General features: G+C 30.1%; 2 protein-coding genes across 3 annotated transcripts; both read left to right on the top strand.

The window, feature by feature from the left end:
- The first annotated feature begins 1439 nt into the window (after positions 1-1439).
- LOC9322219 (mitogen-activated protein kinase 7) lies at positions 1440-3384 on the top strand. 2 transcript variants are annotated; one of them, XM_002886107.2, is made up of 3 exons: positions 1440-1678; positions 1970-2398; positions 2479-3384. In XM_002886107.2, exons 2-3 carry the CDS (start codon positions 1976-1978, stop codon positions 3160-3162), a joined length of 1107 nt encoding a protein of 368 aa, XP_002886153.1. In that variant the 5' UTR covers positions 1440-1678; positions 1970-1975; the 3' UTR covers positions 3163-3384. The 2 variants fall into 2 exon arrangements, with proteins under 2 accessions (XP_002886153.1, XP_020888386.1); XM_021032727.1 differs by having other exon boundaries at positions 1967-2398.
- A 14610-nt stretch (positions 3385-17994) lies between these two features.
- LOC9322218 (bZIP transcription factor 2) lies at positions 17995-19263 on the top strand. The gene has a single exon (XM_021032698.1). It carries the CDS (start codon positions 18501-18503, stop codon positions 19014-19016), a length of 516 nt encoding a protein of 171 aa, XP_020888357.1. The 5' UTR covers positions 17995-18500; the 3' UTR covers positions 19017-19263.
- The last annotated feature ends 1636 nt before the right edge of the window (positions 19264-20899 follow it).

Raw genomic sequence — 20899 nt, 5'->3', positions numbered from 1 at the left:
TCCTCCAGCAAAGTCGAGAAGAATATTCTCGATGCTCCATCCGACTGTGCTCTTTCTAGTGAACTTCATCTTTGTCTGTGAAGAAAAGAAAACACATGAATCTGAATAATGCAGAGTCAATCAATTATGAAAAAAAATTAAGGTTTGGAACCGTTCTGATGCTTGTCATGACTCATGACGACCTGAATTGAGCTATAACAATGAACACATAAAACATTATCATCAACACTGTTTAGATTACAGTTAAAAAAATAGATTTAATGCTCTGCGCAGCAACTTACTTGAAGATCGAGATGAGCCATAGCCAAGAGTGTGTAGGTAATGCTATGAAGAAACATATAGCTGTAAATGCCCACACAACAACCACAATACCAGATCGAAATGATTTCTTTGTCTCATAACCATCCTAATGACGTAATATCTTGATAGGTTTAGACCTTGGAGGAATGCAAATGAAGCTTCCATTAGGAGATGAAAGTTTCTTTTGCTAGGAAAACGTTGTTTTGGAGTTCGACGATGTGAGAAGAGGCCAATAGCTCGAGTATTTATAGTGGTTTAAGTTAGGTCACAAAGATCTTGGTGACCAAGCATAGTATCTTTGAAATCATAACAAAATTGGAATAAAATATATGTAATCGTTTAATGTAAAGGAATATGCCATGAAATTTGTGTTTAAAGGTAGTAATTAGTTTGGATAAATAAGATTGTATGAATATTATGCATCATAATTAAGGAAAAACGAATTGTTTTATAATTAATAAATAGTATCCATATCGTATAATATCATAACAAAATCAAATTCTAGATAAGGAAACAAAAATATTTAATAGTAATTAGTTAAATTTCCATAATAAAATCGACAATGTTAAGATAATATTTCAATACCACGATTTTTTTAAAGATATGAGAAAAAATTAGATTAGGAAATAAGATTAAACCGAAATATAAGAGTAATTGTAGTCATAAATGGCGATTTTTTTTTATTACAACATTCCTAAAATTTCTTATCCAAGATCCGGATAGAATTAAACCCAGATAAAACCCGGATCCAAAAGACTTTTTGCAAAAATCCCCTGTAAAAATGTATATGTAGATTATACCAAGAAAAATTCTACTTAATAAAATCTTATTCAATTTTTTTCCAATTAATTACAAAATAAATAGTATAATTAAATTCCTATGCATTAACTTTTTATTAATTACCAAATATAGTAACAAATAATCCTGATTTGTTTGGAAATATGAAGAGTCCATGAGATTTTTTTATTAATTAATACAACAATTATCTTAGATAGTTTTTTTTTTTGCTAGGAATTATCTTAGATAGTTTGTAACTGAAGTTTTATTACACAAAAATATCTAAATCTACAAGAGAATGTCGTTTTCGTAATTAGAAGACTTTCTAATATGTTTTTCCCAAAAAAGAAAAAGAAGTAACCAAAGCTTCTTCATCAACCAACGTATTTTGGCTTCCTTTCTTCTTCTTCTTCTTCCTCTTCCCTAACATTCCATTCCCCGTATGGGTCTCACCACTTGCTAAGTCTTCTCTCTCTTATCTCTTCTTGTTTTAGCTATGAAGAAGCAATCTCAATTCAGATCCAATCATACCCTTCTCTTCTTTCTTCTCTGATCATCAACAACAACAACAACGATTCGGGTTCTGTAATTTCAGTTATCGGTATATTCGATCTCTTGTTCTGTTTCTTCTCTGTTTGATTTAGCTTGTTTTGACTGTTGATTTTTGAGTTTTGATTATGATTACTCTTAAAGTTTGCTTTTTTAGGGAGTAGTAAGATTGATAGCTAAGTAAAGAGGACTTTTTTAGTTGAATTTCACTTTTTGGAGACGTAAAGAAGAAAAAGCTTCATAAATCCCTAAACTTTCGAAAATTCTCTATAAACCCTTTTTCAAAATCTTGACAATTTAGGGAAATATTACTGAAAGTTTTGTTTTTTGTATGATTTAGCAGAGAGAAATGGCGATGTTAGTTGAGCCACCAAATGGGATTAAACAACAAGGGAAACATTACTACTCAATGTGGCAAACATTGTTCGAAATCGATACTAAGTATGTTCCAATTAAACCTATTGGAAGAGGAGCTTATGGTGTGGTTTGTTCTTCAATCAATCGTGAGACTAATGAGAGAGTTGCTATTAAAAAGATTCACAATGTGTTTGAGAATCGTGTTGATGCTTTGAGAACGTTGAGGGAACTTAAGCTTCTTAGGCATGTGAGGCACGAGAATGTTATCGCGCTTAAAGATGTTATGTTGCCTGCTAATAGATCCAGTTTTAAAGATGTTTATTTGGTTTATGAGCTCATGGATACTGATCTTCATCAGATTATTAAATCCTCTCAGTCTCTTTCTGATGATCACTGCAAATACTTCTTGTTTCAGGTAACCTTGAGTCCTTCCTCGGTAAATCTACATTTCGAGTATTATCGATTAGTTATTGACATAAGTTTGTTGTTGTTTAGTTGCTTAGAGGATTGAAGTATCTTCATTCTGCAAACATCCTGCATCGGGATTTGAAGCCCGGGAACCTCTTAGTCAACGCGAATTGTGATCTCAAGATTTGTGATTTTGGGTTGGCGAGAACGAGCCAAGGCAATGAACAGTTCATGACGGAGTATGTTGTTACACGTTGGTACCGAGCACCTGAGCTTCTTCTTTGTTGTGATAACTATGGAACCTCCATTGATGTATGGTCAGTTGGATGCATATTCGCCGAGATTCTTGGCAGGAAACCGATTTTCCCGGGAACAGAATGCCTTAATCAGCTTAAGCTAATCATCAATGTTGTTGGTAGCCAACAAGAATCCGATATACGGTTCATAGACAACCCGAAAGCTCGAAGGTTTATAAAGTCTCTTCCTTTCTCAAGAGGAACTCATCTCTCCAATCTCTACCCACAAGCCAATCCTCTAGCTATAGATTTATTACAGAGGATGCTCGTGTTCGATCCAACGAAAAGAATCTCTGTAACCGATGCACTCTTACACCCGTACATGGCGGGGCTGTTAGATCCTGGATCCAATCCTCCTGCACATGTCCCAATCTCTCTGGACATAGACGAAAACATGGAGGAACCAATGATCAGAGAGATGATGTGGAATGAGATGCTTTATTACCACCCTGAAGCTGAAATCGCAAACACCTAAATCATCATCAAGAGTAAGTTTTTTTTTCTTTCCAGTTTTCTTCTTTTTAAAATGCAGCTTTGATGTTATGTTATATAGCGAGTCCACAAACATCTGGTTTGATTTAGTTGCAGTGAGTGAGTAGTAGTAACAATGTTTGAAAAGTGGCTCTCAGTATCTTACCACTTTGTAAATGTGACTGTTTGTTACTAAAGTAAGTTAAGGCTTGTTTTTGTTACATTATCTTGATGAGTTTGACTTCAGGTTTTCAGACTAATCTTGTATTTTGTATTTTGCTTTGCCATTGCCCACTTGCCATCCCCACGAAATAATTGTTTATATAATTTAGATACTCATATTATAAAAGTATAGATGTTATTTTCTCTATTTATCCTACCTATACAATTTCATAATGTGTCACTTCATATTTTTCGTTTATTTTTTAATACTACCAAAAGAATTTCAGAATAAATAGGTAATAATCTTATAAATTTGATCTAAGAAAGTGTGCAATTTTTTTAATATAAATTTCAATATGAAAACTAGTGTGTTTTTTAAAAGACTTTTAGTATAAGCTTATAAATCTTAATATTAATAAATAAACGAACATAATTTAGAAATTTGCCTTTTAGATGAAAATATTAAATATGTTTAAAACAAAAACACAAATGAAGCCGACAAAAAGTAAAAAAAAAAAAACACACACACACAACACACTAAAAAAAAAGAATGGATTAAGAAGATATAATAGGGCTGAGCTAAACTTTAAGAGGGCCCCAAGCACAACTCGAAATTTGTGGCCCATTAGCTTAGAAAATTGCTTTCTTCAGAAAAAAATTATATAAAAAGTAGACAAAGGAAATCAACGACAAAAAAAAAAACAAGGATCTAGCCCACCTGGTTAGAACAGTAAACTCATTTTTTGACCAATGTGCTGCTGAGTTTTTAGGCAACATTAATTTGTGGCCACATCAATAAATATATATAGTATGTTCCATAACTCCAACCCCAAGTTTCTATATTTGGCTCATGGTCCGGGTTTAGGCAACAATGATACGTTATTTATGCATCAATGGAGGAGGAATCATATCTATGGAGTTTCAATGAATACACGATATTTTAGACCATATACATAACAAAAATGATCCACATACCTACGGACACTCGTGTAATAAAGCAGCTGACATGCTGATGATGACATGATAAGCTTTCACAAAATTTATCTACTCAAAAGATTAAATATCTAACAAAACCTCAGATTCTTCTATCACAAACTCAGACTTTCATAAAAACTTTCACCAGTCACCACCACTATAAAAGGCTCATTATGAAATATATTCATCTGTGAATTTTTTTATAAAAAAGTTCAAAATTTTAAAAAAATCTTTTTATGGTGATTTTTTTTTAAAAAAATCACTTACCGGGAGATCAAAATTTAACTTGAGCGTTAAAAAGATTTAGAGCAACACGCTCTTGTTGTTCACAAAATAATGTGTCAGATGGTAGGTTTCCATACAAAGTATAAATTGTTTTTTGTCAACAACTAGAAATTAGTTAAAACAGTTAAAAATCTAAGTCCAACTACATCTACATATACATTTTTATAGTACTTTTTTGCTTTAATTCTTTTGGATCCGGGTTTGACCCGGGTTTTAATCTATTCGGATCTTGGATTAGCAATTTAAGGGATGTTGTATTAATTTCAAACTAATAAATGAAGTCATGTTGTCTTAATATCTTTCATAATAATGACCCTAATAAATAACCGATTTTAATGGAAAATCGTTTTCATATTTATGCTCATAATAAATGTCCAGATTTTAACAATATATACATATATTATGAAATTATAAAGAAAAAAACGTATTTATTTTTTTAACAGTATATATATATATATTATGTTAATAAATTTGTTTAATATTCTAATAATAAGCTATGTCATTTTTCTTTTACAATAACAAATTAAATATAGGCAATTGTCCATTTAAATTGCAATAAATTTAAAATCAAAATAACAATCTACATATACATTTTTATAGAGTTTTTTTGCATTAATTCATTTGGATCCGGGTTTTATCCGGGTTTAACTCTATCCGGATCTTGGATAAGGAATTTTAGGAATGTTGTCTTAATTTCAAACTGATAAATGAAGCCATGTTGTCTTTAATTCATCTACTTATTCCGTTTAATGTTTCTTTAATTACAAAGAAGTTATCTATTTTAATGGTAAATAATCTTTCATATTAATGACCCTAATAAATAGCCAATTTTAATGGAAAATCATTTTTCATATTTATGCTCATAATAAATGTCCAGATTTTAACAATAAATATATTATGAAATTATAAAGAAAAATGTATTTATTTTTAACAGTATATATATATATATATATATATATTATGTTAATATATATATATATATATTATGTTAATAAATTTGTGTAAATACTCCAATAATAAGCTACGTTATTTTTCTTTTACAATAACAGATTAAATATAGGCAATTCCCCATTTAAATTGTAATAAATTTAAAATCAAAATAACAATTAATATATACATTCATAAGGAAATCATATATCCTAATCTTCACATAATCCGTAATTATGTTTTTGATATATTTGAATATCTAATATTAAATTTCTAAAGGATTCTCAAAATATTTTTTATAATAAATATTGTTTTTACGAATAATATTTTGTTTTGTTATAAAAAGTAATATTTGTTATTTTTCTAAATTATTTTTGTAATTAAATTACATAAATATTAATAATAATTTGTCTACACCATCAAATGAAAATAGTTATTTATATAATCTTTTATTTAATATTACGTAATATATATATATATATATATATATATATTTTGGTAATATTTTATGATGTGGGTGAACAAATTATTTTCGTATTTATGTAAACAAAACAATAAAATCTAAATTAGTTTAAAATTTGAGATACTATAATCCCAAAAATAAAACTAATTGGAAACTAATCGCAACAATCATTCTACATAAATGGCATATTCTTTACAACATTACTAAATCGCATTTACTGCATTATTCGTTTCCAATTATGATTACAAATCTTTGATTAATTTAATGGTATTAAACTCATATCTACATATACATTTTTACAGTTTTTTTTTGCTTTTAATCATTTGGATCCGGGTTTTACCCGGTTTAAACCTATTCGGATCTAGAATAAGAGATTTAAGGAATATTGTAATAAAAACGACATTTAAGACTAAACTAAACATACAATTCGTTTTAATCTTATTTCCTTAACTACTTCCCACATTAATTGGTTCTATTCCTTTTTATCAATAGTAGCATTAAAGATTTTCCGTTTACGAATCTTGCAAAAATCTCTGCTTAGTCCACGATTAGTTTCTAAAATAAAATCTCCGAGATATTTGATAGCGTTTAATTATTACCAAATTATCATTTAATTCTACATATCTCTACCCAAAAAAACGTCATTAATATAGATAATTACACATATATTTATGTTTCCTTATTCCTTAACTTCTTCCCATATTAATAGGCTATATTACTCTTTATCTCGAGATGATTTTCGAATATTTATGCCATCTTAACTAATTACATCCATACCATATATCATCTATATTCTCTTTATATTATGCAATAAAATATTTTTAAAACATAATTATGGCTAATTAAATTCTTTCCATTATATGGTTCTCTTCTCTAATTGAATCCATAATTCCCGCCCAAGAAAATCTCAACGATGATACCATAATTATATACTTTTCGATATTTTTCTTAACATTTGATTTTAAGAAACAAAGTTATGACTCTAATTATTTTTTTAATTCGGTTTAATGTGATTTCCTAAACTAATTACCACATTAATTGGCTATATTCCTTTTAAATGGTTGCTTAGCTTTTTTTTAAGATTCTCTGCAAAACCAAATCATTTACAATCTTTTTCAAATAAATTTTGTTATATAACGATTTCCTAATCTTTCCTTAAACATATCCTAAACTTTCGTTGTATATAATATCTTTGATTTTCTACTTTCTCTCCAAGATATTATCAAACTACCTTAACAATAAACTTAGATGCCTACCTACCCTATAAATACCACACTTTTACTCGACTAGAAGACTCATCAAACAAATACCTCTTCATACCCATTCCAATCTTTATTTGTTATATGAACTTTCATTTTTCTGATTCATGAATTTAATAAATATTTGATGTCTTGCGCAGATAATCCTATACAAGATGAGCAACCCATTGATGATTGTCATTATCAAGAGCATATGCTTTAAATTTACGTCAGATTCTTTCATATGGTTAGTTTTTTTTATTCACCCTATTTTTTTTTAGGTAAATCTTCATGTTTAATGATAATCTTAATATATATATATATATATATATATATATATATATATATATATATATATATATATATATAAGATAACTACAGTTTGATAACATTGATTTTTAAAAAACTTAAAAGAAAAAATAAAAAACGAAAATACAAACTATAAAAAAGTCTAACTTTATTAAACGTTTTAATTATTTATAATATTATAAATTTTATGAAGTTTCAAATATTATAAATATTTGAATTTTATAAGAATTTATAAGTAGTTTAAATATTATAAATATTTATAAAAGATATTAATACGAGACGGTATACTACGGGTGAAATCCTAGATATAACAATCAAAATACAATTATGAAGTTTGGGTCGTATTAAAACTTTTATGAAGTTTCAAATATTAGAAATATTGAACTTTATAAAAAAAATTACAAAAATGATGTTTAATTTCACGGGACGGGGTTATATAGTGGGACGGATTTAGATCGATATTAATACGGGATGGTATATTACAGGTGAAATCCTAGAATTTTGATTTTTTAGTTATAAAATATTGACATGCGGTTTACCATATATCTATAGATCATTCTAAAAAAATCATTTTTTTATTTAGGGAAAATATAGACCCGCGGTACACCGCGGGTTAATATCTAGTGATTTACATAAATAAGTACAATTTAAATTTAATACTTCATGCAAATTTATCAGTATACGTTCATCTCAAAATTAATGAGTAAATTTTAACTTTTGATTTTCAATCTGTGTCCTGATAATACAAATTTTATTTAGACATTGAAATCAAAAATTACCAAATCTAATAAACCGCTTGGAGTTTAAAATACAGTTTTCAAATAAAATTTGAGATAATGAAATATATTTAGCAAAATTCAATAACAAAACAAAAATAATTTTCTTCCGCAGACATAACAAAATCATTTGACGACAACCGTGTGATTTTTTTTAAAGATGCAGAGAATCAAATCACTTTTAATAGAAGCACATGACCTGTAATCTTTTACAAAATCTTCTTGAACAGAAGTAAAATAAAGCTTTATTTTTGCCTCTTTGAAGGCTTTGCTTAGTGCTGAAGTAGTACACAATAGTAGCTCTTTCATGATTTTGTGGTGTTATTTTATTTAATTATTCGCATATTAAACTATTGCCGACAAGAAAAAAAAAAAAAGAAACTGCTAAATCACTAAGATGTTTGAAACAATACAACTATTAAACTTCAAGACTTGGTTCATTTTTTATAAAACGTATATATTTACGTATTCAACTTATAAATGTATCACTCGAACTATTTCTATTTTCGGAGTATGCTCATCTGCCCCAAAGAAAAAAAAAGAGAGTATGCCCTATCAATATTCATGGCTAAGCTTAATAATTTGTCACATCTATACTAGTATTTTTGAAGTACATTTTTAGCGAGTAGGACAAAATACATTTAGATATAATGGGTATCCGACCCGTTTACAAAGTTTGGTCATAAAAAGTTTGTTGGGTCGGGTTATATTTAACCCAATTCATACACCGGATATTTCATATATTTAATAATTTGGATATTTAAAAAATTTGATTAAGATTTAGAATTATGATTCTCTTATCGTCTTTGTTTGATTTGTTTTTAACTGTTTTGACTCATCATATAATACATAAAGTAAAACAAAAATCAATTTTTTTTTTACATATACTATGATTCAAAATTAAAAAAAAAAACCAGACATATATTATCTAATTGACGAAAAATATGTGATCAACGTTGCACATCGACTAAAATATTTAGACAATAATTCAGAATCATATAATAAATAAGATCAACACTAATAAAATAAATGGGTTTTTTGGCGGAACGGGTTTGACGGGACAAGTTTTGAATCAACAATAAAAAAAAAATTAAAATACTATTTATCCGCCGCTTCAATACGGATTAAATTCTTATTTTTTTTAATACCACTAATATTAGACATATCAAATCATTCTCATTTAGAAAAGATTGTATAAAACCAAAAATTATCATGTGGTATAATGTTACTTAAAAATAATTGTAAACTATAAAATATAAATGTCTTAAAGAATGATACAATTTGTAAACTTTGATATATAATAAATAATCGTTAAAATTTTAAAATTACTACTTTTAGAAAACAAATCATCAGACGGGTTAAGAAATTACATGATGGGTTATATTTCAGAACGGGGTTATATGGTGGACGAGTTTGAATCAATTTTTATAAAATTTTAAAATACTATTAACATACCGCTTTAATACAGATTAAATCTTCACTTTATTAAAATATAAATATCTTAGAGAACGATATAATTTGTATACTTTTATATATAATAAAATAATTATTAAATTTAAAAATGACTATCTTTGGAAAACAAATCACGGGCCGGGTTAAAAAATTACGAGACGAGTTATATTTCGAAACGTGTTTATTTCGAAACGGGTTTATATGGCGGACGGGTTTGAATCAATACTTATAAAATTTTAAAATATCATTAACGTACCACTTTAATATGGGTTAAATCCTCAGTTTATTAACAATTGTCCCGTAGACTCGTGGTATACTGTTACTTTTACAAGAATATACAATTTGAAAATTTTTATATATATTAACTTTAAAAAATATATACCGCAGGTTAAAATCTAGTGTAAGAATAGAAGTTTTCATTTTGGTTTGAGACAAACAAAATAAACAGAAAAAGCTTTCGAATTAATTATTAATGTGCCGAAAATGCTGACTTGTAAGTCATTTATAAATTAATCAACTCAATAATCATAAGATAAGTGACCTCATTGATGTCCATTACATGTTTATAAATAAAAAACTTTTATACAAAGAGGTTCAATGAATATAAAACAAATCGCTGTTTGTGAATATTCCTCATCAATTACATCATTGAGATATTTATATACTAATACCTCATATTAAAGTGAGATTAAATTCTACTATTTGACATCTCCTTCTTTACCAATTTTAAATTAATTGATAAATTTGTTTCTTCAAAAAGGAATGGTCCAATTTGAGGTCTGACCTATGGGCTGTGGTTGCATGCAGTGACTTTGTTTTTTCATTTTATTTTAACAGTTACTTTTTTCCTCATCTTTACACTATTCTCTTCTCTTTCTTTATTTTAGCAGCCCATTTTTCTGTCGACTTTTATAAAAATCTTGGCTAATACTATAATACAAGAGTCAAGACTAATTTTCGTAAATAAAGATATTGACTCTCAGGTAATTAATTAATTAATTAGGTATGTATCGCTTAAACGATAAACGTTTGAAAAAACATTTCTCTTTTAATTTTTGGTATTCAAATATTTTTTTCTTAAGTTACCGCATCCGTGAACGGTTCTAGGAATCTACATTATAATGTTGCCTAATGCCTATATATTACTATTAACATGATAATACATGCAGATTTTAATTATATATAATTTGCAAAGTGGATATGCTAGTGGTACTTTCACAAATCTTTACAAAGAACCATTCGAACATTAAAAAAAATGTTTTAAAAGAGTGCTATGCCATATTTTGATGGCCTCTTCCGACCTAACTTTGCATTGTCTTATCTTTATTATCAAGAAAACCTAGTTAATATATTTTTCCCATTGTTAAAACTTGCTACTTAAACCGGGACGTCATTCATAAAAGCAAAACACTTAAACTTGAAATTAATAATAACAATAATACAATTTCTGACAAAGAAAGATTCCTCAATACATGGTGGAGAATTAAATTGGGGAAATATTTAAAACCGTACTTTTTCTTTTAGGAGGTGTTATTGGTTTATTAATTTGTAAATCCATATATGATTTGGAAATTTCTATTAATTATGAAATCAAGATATATAGATTTTGAAATAACATGTGTTTACCCGTGGATTTGAATTCTTCTATTTTTCTCTTTCAATTCCATACAAATCCAATTTAAAACATAATTTGGATTCTCAAATCCAAAAACAAATGATTAAACGAATAACATAGGAATTTAACTAGTATTTATAAATCATGGAACCAATAACACATGATTTTAATTAGGATTTTAAAATCAATGATTGAATAACAAATGATTTTTGTTTGGATTTCTAATTCCTTATAAATCAATGAACCAATAACCCCTCCTTAAAATACCAGAAAATAATTAGAAAGCATTTTTTAAAAGAAATTTTATTTTAAAAAAGATTGTGATGTTTTTGGAAAAGAAAATGATATTTTAGAATATTCCTCTTAAATTAAATTTAATAGTTTACATATCTTTTTCTTTCTTTTTTGATAATGTAGTTTACATATCTTTCTAAATAAACTTAAATGTTTTTAGTGATTTCACCTAACCCAAATGGCCAATTAGCGATTAGTCGTCATTTCATCACCGATTAGAGACTGATTTTGATAGATTATCAATATTTTATACAATTAAAAATTGTTATGAAGTTCCAGAAGAGATTAGCTATGGACCCATGTGATTATTGTCTCCTGCCTCTGCTTAGAGGTTAAGTGTTAATCACCTTTATTTATACTATAATTTTAATACTTAAATTAGGTTTAATTTAAATTGGAACTTTGACGTGTATTAAGAGCCACTCATTGAGAACATGGATTGTGAAATGCACGTGGTTTCGTACGGTGCAGATCTACAAAAGAGATTCTGCGTCAAAGACGGTGTCGTGCACTGTAGTTGTCTAAATTTTGTATAAGGTAAAGTGAAATTATGAAAGTTGTTTGTAATTTTGTATACCAACGGTAACTAAATTAACTACCAACGGTAACTAAATTTGGTATCAGGTGAAGTGAAATTATTAAAGTTGTCTAGTCTTTTTAACACCGTTTATACTATCTCCATTTCATAATATAAAATAAGTATCGTTTTGTATTTTTAATGTAAATATTTTAAAAAATTTCCATTTTTATTCTTAATATATTAATATGCTGACCAATAATTTTTTTGTATAATATATTAAAAAGTGGTAAAACAGAAAATTAAATAATTATTTTACAGTGTGAAAAAATTTTAAACGACACTCATAATGAACCAGAGAGAATAATAAGTTACTACTAGTTACTCCGTCAACGTCATATGCAGAACAAAAATAATTATAAGAAAAAAAGATTTTAATAAAATGAAAATCATGAAATACTTGAAGTTGTAGCATTACATTGTCTTTTTTTTTGTCAACAGTTTTTAATTAAAATTCAAAAGAGTCATTCTTAAGGAATGTTGTTTACATATGTCATATGATGCGGTTCGGTACGAACTTTTCGTGCCAAATTATCCGCTTTTACATTTGCACTTCGAGAGATTAAGATAAAGAAAAGCTTGAGAATTCCTCCTCGTCGCTCTTGAAATCTTCCAAATACACTGAGAAGGTCGGCCATTCGATTGAGGAAGACACCATCTTCACCAGGTCAGAACAGTCTGTAAAAAAAGCTTTCTTCGGATATTGGCAGCTCCTATAGTTGGCGTCTCTCCATTTGACGATGTGCAGAACCACCATGTTCCTGAAAATTTATCAGTCCCTTTCTAGGATCCATCCACGAAATAACGATATCATGAGTAGATATTATCATGGGAGATATCTCTCACTCGAGCTCGAGTTTCGCAGCTTGAAGAAAGATGATTTTCATTAATTAACTCTAATTGAGCTAACTGCCACGATTGCGCCTCTTTTTCCGCCAAACGTAAAACCTCTAAAGGGTCTTTATCCACATATTAAAAAATCTTTTCATTTCTAACTTTCCAAATATACCAAATAATTCAAATACGAACAATCACTTTTTATAAATATGATCTAAATTAAGATATAACTTATAGTGATATGGTCAACCATACATTGTTTGAGTGTTCTTACAACATTTCCGAACAAAATTCTATAATTTCATATACAATATTTTTTCCATAAAATTTATATGTTCTATAATTTCATATATGAAATTTTGTCCATGAAAATTAGGTAAATTTGATTTTAGAACCTTCAAAACAACCAAAATATTGTCCATAAAAGTCGGTGTAATTGAAGGCTGTTGTTCTTGTTCTTGATTACTTTTTAAGCCTCTATTTTTTCCATGTTGATTTATTTAGAAAAGAAGGAGCTGGTTGAATTTTGATTTATCACTTAGTTTGCGTAATTCAATATTATTATCTATATGTAATTTTATATTATAATATAAGGTTTTATTATATAATAATTCTTGTAATATTTTTAATGTATATATAGTTATTTATAAGAAATAATGATCTTAATTATTCATAACTAGTATGGAAAATCTAAATTCTTTTGAAGTTGAATTTTAAGAACTCAAACAATTAAGACGCGTAACGATAACGTGTTGTAATATTTTATAGAATCAAATTTAAAATTATAAACAAAAAGAAAGATATAAAAGAAATGATGTCGATGATGATAGTGCTTTATTTTCTATAATTTTTTGTGTCTTTACAAAAATAAAAAATAAAAGATGGTTCATCGCATGGGTACATTCAACCGGAAAGAGGGATTCGTCAAGGAGACCCGCTATCACCATTTCTCTTCATTCTCTGCGCGGAGGCTTTAGTACACATAATGAATAAAGCGGAAATGGAAGGTAGAATTACTGGCATGCGGCTGACTCCGGCCGCACCATCAGTACAACACCTCTTGTTCGCGGATGACAGTTTCTTTTTATGCCAAGCGATGCTGAAAGAATGTACTGAATTTCTCAAATGCATTCAATTATATGGAGCTGCCTCTGGCCAAGAAATTAATTTTAAGAAGTCAGCCATTACTTTTGGTAAGAAAATGGACCCCTACATGCGACGTCTTATAAGTTTGATCACGGGTATAGAACAAGAAGGAGGCTCGGGGAAGTACCTTGGATTACCGGAATGCTTTAGTGGTTCCAAGAGAGATTTATTAGGCTTCATCACGGATAAACTAAAATCTCGGCTGACTGGTTGGTATGAGAAGACTTTGTCTTTGGGAGGGAAAGAAGTAGAGTTGTCAAGCGGGCCGATAGCCCGCGGGCTTTGTCCAAGTAGCCCACAGCGGGGCGGGCTTGGACATCATTTTTCATGCCCATAAAATAGCGGGCCTCGCGGACAAGTTCAGGCGGATTGCGGGTTTTTGCGGGTTTTGTCCGCGGATTTGCGGGCCGGCCCGCGGACTACAAATATTTAATAAAAATAAATAATTAATATAAATAAATAAATATTTTTACATAATTCTGAAAATATATATGTAAAATATATGAACATATAACGAAATTTAATGTATAAAATTATAAGATTTACAAAAAATTAATTCTAAAAGTTTTTTAATTGAAAAATTGTTAATTTCAAATTCTAAAAATTAATTTTATTTTTTTAATTATTTTAAAAATATTTAAAACTAAGCCCGCATTTTTGCCCGCGGTCCTAGCGGGCCGGCCCGCCGCGGTCTCATAAATTTAAATGCCCATCGCGGGCTGGCCCAGATGGACGCGGGCCGGCCCGTTTGACACCTCTAGAAAGAAGTGCTTCTTAAATCAGTAGCGATGGCGCTTCCCATCTATGCCATGTCTTGTTTCCGACTCACACAACATCAGTGCAAACAAATTACAAGTGCAATGTCTCAGTTTTGGTGGAACGCATGTGAAGACAAAAACAAGATGCATTGGGTCTCATGGGAGAAAATTTGCAAAGCGAAAAAAGAAGGCGGTTTAGGTTTTCGCGATATTGGACGCTTTAATCAAGCCCTATTAGCAAAGCAGACGTGGAGATTATTAGACTCGCCATCAACTCTGATTGCGCGGGTCTATAAGGCAAAGTATTATGCTGCAAAAACTTTCCTTGAAGCAAAAGAAGGATACCGGCCATCTTATGCTTGGAGAAGTATTTTGTTTGGCCGAGAGCTGCTTGAACGTGGACTTATGAAGGTTATTGGAAATGGACAAGATACAAGCATTTGGGTGGATAAGTGGATTATAGATGATTATCCCAGAAGACCTATTAACAGGGAGCTCTTTATGGACTTGAATCTGCGAGTTTCGTCCTTAATCACACCACAGGGAGACTGGGATTTACCAAAACTGCAGCATCTCTTTCCACCTGATGACGTGACTCAGATCTGTTCCTTTCCACCATCTATTAACCTCAAGGAGAGGTTTGTTTGGGCTTATACTAAGGATGGTAAGTATGCTGTTAAAAGCGGAAATTGGATACTTAACAGGGAGGCTACATCGATGGAAGTTATACTCCCAAACGTGCAGGCTGCAAATAAGGTCAAAGAGAAGGCGTGGGAGCTTGACACTGCCCCGAAAATCAAACTCTTCTTTTGGAGAGCTCTCTCTGGAGCTTTGGCAGTGGCTGAATGCTTACGCAGCCATGGACTTCAAACTAATCCGATTTGTCAATTGTGTAGAAGAGGGGAGGAATCTATTTCACATGTGCTTTTTGAGTGTACTCTAGCAGCTCAGGTCTGGTCTATCTCCGGCTAACCACCTCCGACGCAAGGATTTTCTGGTTCAGTGATAGATAACATCCAATACACTATGAGCTTGATGAAAAACGAAATTATTCCACAGCAACTGCGAGCTACTATCCCTTGGATTCTATGGGAGATATGGAAAGCTAGAAATTCGTCTCTCTACGCGGGCAAACAGAATGATGGCAACATTTTGTTAGCTACAGCTATGGAGGATGCATGAGAATGGATACAACAACACACCAAGGTAACACAAGAGTAGCGTATGGAGAATAGGAGTGGTTTTGGTCCGGCTCAGCGATGGATCAAGCCAAGTTTGGGAGTGTTAAAATGTAACGTCCACGCGTCATGGGTTAATGGCACTGGTTTTTGCGGTGGTGCATGGATTCTCAAGGACCACAGCGGGGAAGTACTCTTTCACGCCAGAGACGCTTTTACACCAATGTATAATCGCATTGCAGCTGAGCTCAAATGTATCTGTTGGGCTTTACAGAGTCTCCATGAGTTGCGGTTTCAATCCTGTGAAGTTTGGTCAGATTGCTCTGCTGCGATTTTGGCTCTGCAAAAGCCACAAGAATGGCCAAATTACAGGTCCCAGGTGAATAAAATTATACATGTGATACAGGTGATGCGGGAGGTCAAGTTCATGCTCTCTTCACCGAAAGCCAATTCTTTGGCTAGGGAGATCGCTTGTAGTGTCACACGTGAAGGAAGACTTCGATCCTATCTTGCGCTCGGAGGACCATCTTGGCTACAAGATCGTATTGAGAGAGATCGACTTCGTGGAGGTTGAGGCAAGCTCGATTCAGCATGGAGTTTCGTCGACCTCTGTTTCTGTCTGGTTTCCTCCTCTGATTTTGATTATTGCTCTGTTTTTTCTTTATGCTCTGTTTTTATCCTTCGTTTTTTTCATTTTGACACTATTGTTTATTATTTACCTTATGAATTAATAATATCAGCGACAAAAAAAAATAATAATAATAATCATTTTTAGAGATAAAAAATTAAGTAAATCAAATGCAATTATTGCAACTGTGGTTATTTATTTAGAAAAAAAGAGGATTTTTTTATTTGTAGGATAAGAATTGATGATAGATGTTACATGTAATAGACATTCATTGGATTTGTAAAACTTTCTAAATAATTAAAACACACTTAAAATTTATCTCTTATAATTATATTAGAACTTCTTAAAATATTCTTGATTTGAACAACTCATATTTTAAAAAGTAAAGTGTTATATTTGAAAATCAACTCATATGTTAGAAAATTTGAACAACTCATACAAACACTTTATTAGACTTATGTACGTACAATAATTAAGATGAACAACAATTCACTATTGCAAACAAACAAAATCTTTATGAATTCAAAATTCTGATATCAATCACATGAAATTTTAACTACTACTATTAGATTTAAATATCAAAGCACAATAACACATATCAATTCCACAAATCCTCATGAGTTTATATTATCCACAAGTTTTAATTTTTATGATTAAATATTCTATGTGTCCTTATATATGTCTGAAATTTTTTTTATGTGAAATAATATTTTACAGAGATTGAATTCATTGAAAAATAACTAAAAATGATTGCCTTCCTATTTGTTAAAGCCATTGACTGAATTAATGGCAACAAAATATCTCAAATATTTTTCTGTAATCTGTAATAAATATGCAAATTTCAAGACATTGACTATTTTAGTCCTTTTTATCTTGATATCTGGTCAACTTTTACCTACCTATATCTCTGTCCTACTACATATCATTAATCACACCATTACACCACACAAATCTATACTTACCATTAATATAGTTTTCTTTGAATACCAAAAAATAAACAAAAGTAAAGTGTCATTACCAAAAAAAAAAAAAAAAAAAAGCAAAGTACATCCACCTACTGACCTACATAATATTTTTTTAATAAAAATCCTTTTAACAAAAATGATAAAACAATGGGCGTTAACGATTCCAGCTTTCCCCACCATCCATTATTTCCCAAATATCAAAATAAATTGTAAATTGAAAAAGAAAGACAAGTGGATGCTTCAGATTTTGGTTTCTATATAATCCATAACATACCCTTCTTCAAAAACCTCTTTCCCCTTCACACATCTTCTCTTCCTTATCTCCTTCAAAAATCTTCCCCTGTTTTTTCTTATATTTAGAGCTCCTCTGTTTCTTCTCCAATAACAAATATTCATAACCACAAAAACTCTCTTCCTCTGTGTTTTTATCTAGTTCTGACATCATAAATTCAGTCCGAGAAAACATAAAAAAAAAAAAAAAAACTGAGTCTTTGATGATCGGAAACTGATGACTCCGGTTCTCTGCGAAATCCTGCTCTCTGGGCTCACGGTTAAATCTGCTCTCTGCCGAAGAACCCATCTCGTTCAATCTTTCTCCGTCGTCTTCCTCTACTGGTTTTACAACGTTTCATGAATTGCTAAAACATCCCAAACGCTAATTATTTTTCCGACAGATCATTAAAAAAAAAAAACAAACATAAAAACATAAAACTCTGTCCTTTTTTTTGTCCTCTTGTAATTTTCTTGTTATAAATCAATGGCGTCATCTAGCAGCACATACCGGAGCTCGAGCTCTTCCGACGGTGGTAATAATAACCCGTCGGACTCCGTCGTCACCGTCGACGAACGAAAACGTAAAAGAATGTTATCGAACAGAGAATCTGCACGTAGATCAAGGATGCGTAAACAGAAACACGTTGATGATCTAACGGCTCAGATCAATCAGCTATCAAACGACAACCGTCAGATCTTGAACAGCCTCACCGTAACATCTCAGCTTTACATGAAGATCCAAGCCGAGAACTCTGTTCTCACCGCTCAGATGACGGAGCTTAGCACCAGACTCCAATCTCTCAACGAGATCGTTGATCTTGTTCAATCCAACGGTGCAGGATTTGGTGTTGACCAGATCGACGGCTGTGGTTTCGATGATCGTACGGTTGGGATTGACGGATATTACGATGATATGAATATGATGAGTGGTGTTAATCATTGGGGTGGTTCGGTTTACACTAACCAACCCATTATGGCTAATGATATCAATATGTATTGATTAATAAAAATTAATTAAATAATTAGATGCCCCTTTTTGTTTTAATTTAATTTTATTTTAAGTTTAGCTTTTTTGGTGTTTTTGGGTTGGTGTGATGATGTAATTATAGTACATGCATCTTTGATTGGTTGGAAGGATAAATATAAACTTTTTATATATATATTGGGGCATATATATATGAATTGTACTTTGTCATGTATTGGTGTGTGTTTTGTTATAATTATATGATTGATATATGTTTATGTTATCATGATTTTTGTCTTTCAACCTAATATTCCAATTGTTATTTGGCTATGGTTTGTTTATATTATGTTTCGAAAAAGCAACTATTTGGATTGGTAATTTTTAAGAAAGACAAAACTCACATTTTGGATGGATGATTTTATATATACAAGCTGAAATTTGAAATTTCAATTAATTTTAGGTTTTTCTGCGAATAATATTAAAAAAACTTCTAGATGACTGGTCAAATCTACAAAGTCTTATATAATACGTAATATAATATGGTGTTACCACTGTAAAATTGCTAATTATGATAAATTATATAATAAATTGAGTTCCTCGTGATTAGAAGCTTAAATCTATTTTAGAAATTGAATTAGGAGCTTATATAATAAACCATCTTCCTCGCGATTATGAGGATTACATGCCTACACTTTTGCAAATTGAGGCTACATTTGCAAAAAAAAAAAAAAAAAAAAAAATCTAGTTTAGAGGGTCAACAAAAACCCATAATTTTAATATAAGATTATTGTTTTTATTTAGTTAAAACTTAAAACACAGATGAGCAAATCTTAGGTGTATCATAATTATTTAGAAATGTATTAAAATCTTCTTCAGTCAAACATTTTTGCTGAAAAGTATCATTCATATTTCATACAAAAGGACAGGAATTTATTTAATGATTTTTTCTTTCTTTTTTGAAATGTAATAATACCAGTGTTAACGTTTATTGTACGAACGCAAAACATTCATAAGAATGATGGTATCTTGAAGTTTTATTGCTTTGGATTTTTGACGAATTTATTAGATAGATCTACATATATATTTTTACAGGGTTTTTTTGCATTAATTCTTTTGGATCCGGGTTTTATCCGGGTTTAACTCTATCCGGATCTTGGATAAAGATTTTTAGGAATGTTGTCTTAAAACAAACGAATATTTATCTTTTAATTACTCTAACAATTCGGTTTAATGATATTACCTAAAATATTTGCCACATTAATCGGCTCCGGATCCTTTTTATATCAAATTGATTACGAATATTTGCACAATCTAAACTAATTACTCCCCACATACCTTATCGCATATATAGTTAGGAAATATTAACCAAAAGATTTAGGAAATAAGAATATATGCAATAATCCATTATCTTAGCCTAATTAATATGACTATATCTCTTCACTTTCTTATAATTAGCCATATTTAATTCGAAAGATTTTCTCCCTCAAATCAATCCACTGTTACTCCCTAAAATATTAATCTTAAGCATATTCTTTACATATTCCAAAATAAAAATATTGCCTAAATCAAGGGGTCTACAATCTTTTACAATATTCCATCGTAGCTATATTGTTACCTTACAAAAAATTCTATCATTAATCGTGATTGATCATATAATCCAAAAATTTGTTTAAGAAATCTAAGATTTTCTACTTGATTTCCAGGATATTCTAAAACCGACTCAACCTTAATGTGGATGTCGGATTCACACACTCAAGTATTCTATTAGGTGGGAAAGATTATTCTTGAGGGACAAAAATGAATGTATAAAAACTTGTGAATTGTTACGAAAATTGCTATATTCTTTATCTCTCCAGAGGAAGGGTCCCTTTTACATAGTCATTGACCTCTATATTTATACATAGGGAAATGACATTAAA

Source organism: Arabidopsis lyrata (assembly GCF_000004255.2).
Source record: "Arabidopsis lyrata subsp. lyrata unplaced genomic scaffold ARALYscaffold_3, whole genome shotgun sequence".
NCBI lineage: Eukaryota > Viridiplantae > Streptophyta > Magnoliopsida > Brassicales > Brassicaceae > Arabidopsis > Arabidopsis lyrata.
Note: the sequence above shows the minus strand (reverse complement) of the source record. Positions and strands in the feature narration are given on the sequence as shown.

What these genes read in the sequence shown, in the direction of transcription:
- LOC9322219 (XM_002886107.2), top strand. Translation starts at nt 1,976, where the DNA reads ATGGCGATGTTAGTTGAGCCACCAAATGGGATTAAACAACAAGGGAAA. An exon ending in GCAAATACTTCTTGTTTCAG is followed by an intron (nt 2,399 to 2,478) that starts GTAACCTTGAGT and finishes GTTGTTGTTTAG; the next exon opens with TTGCTTAGAGGATTGAAGTA.
- LOC9322218 (XM_021032698.1), top strand. Translation starts at nt 18,501, where the DNA reads ATGGCGTCATCTAGCAGCACATACCGGAGCTCGAGCTCTTCCGACGGT.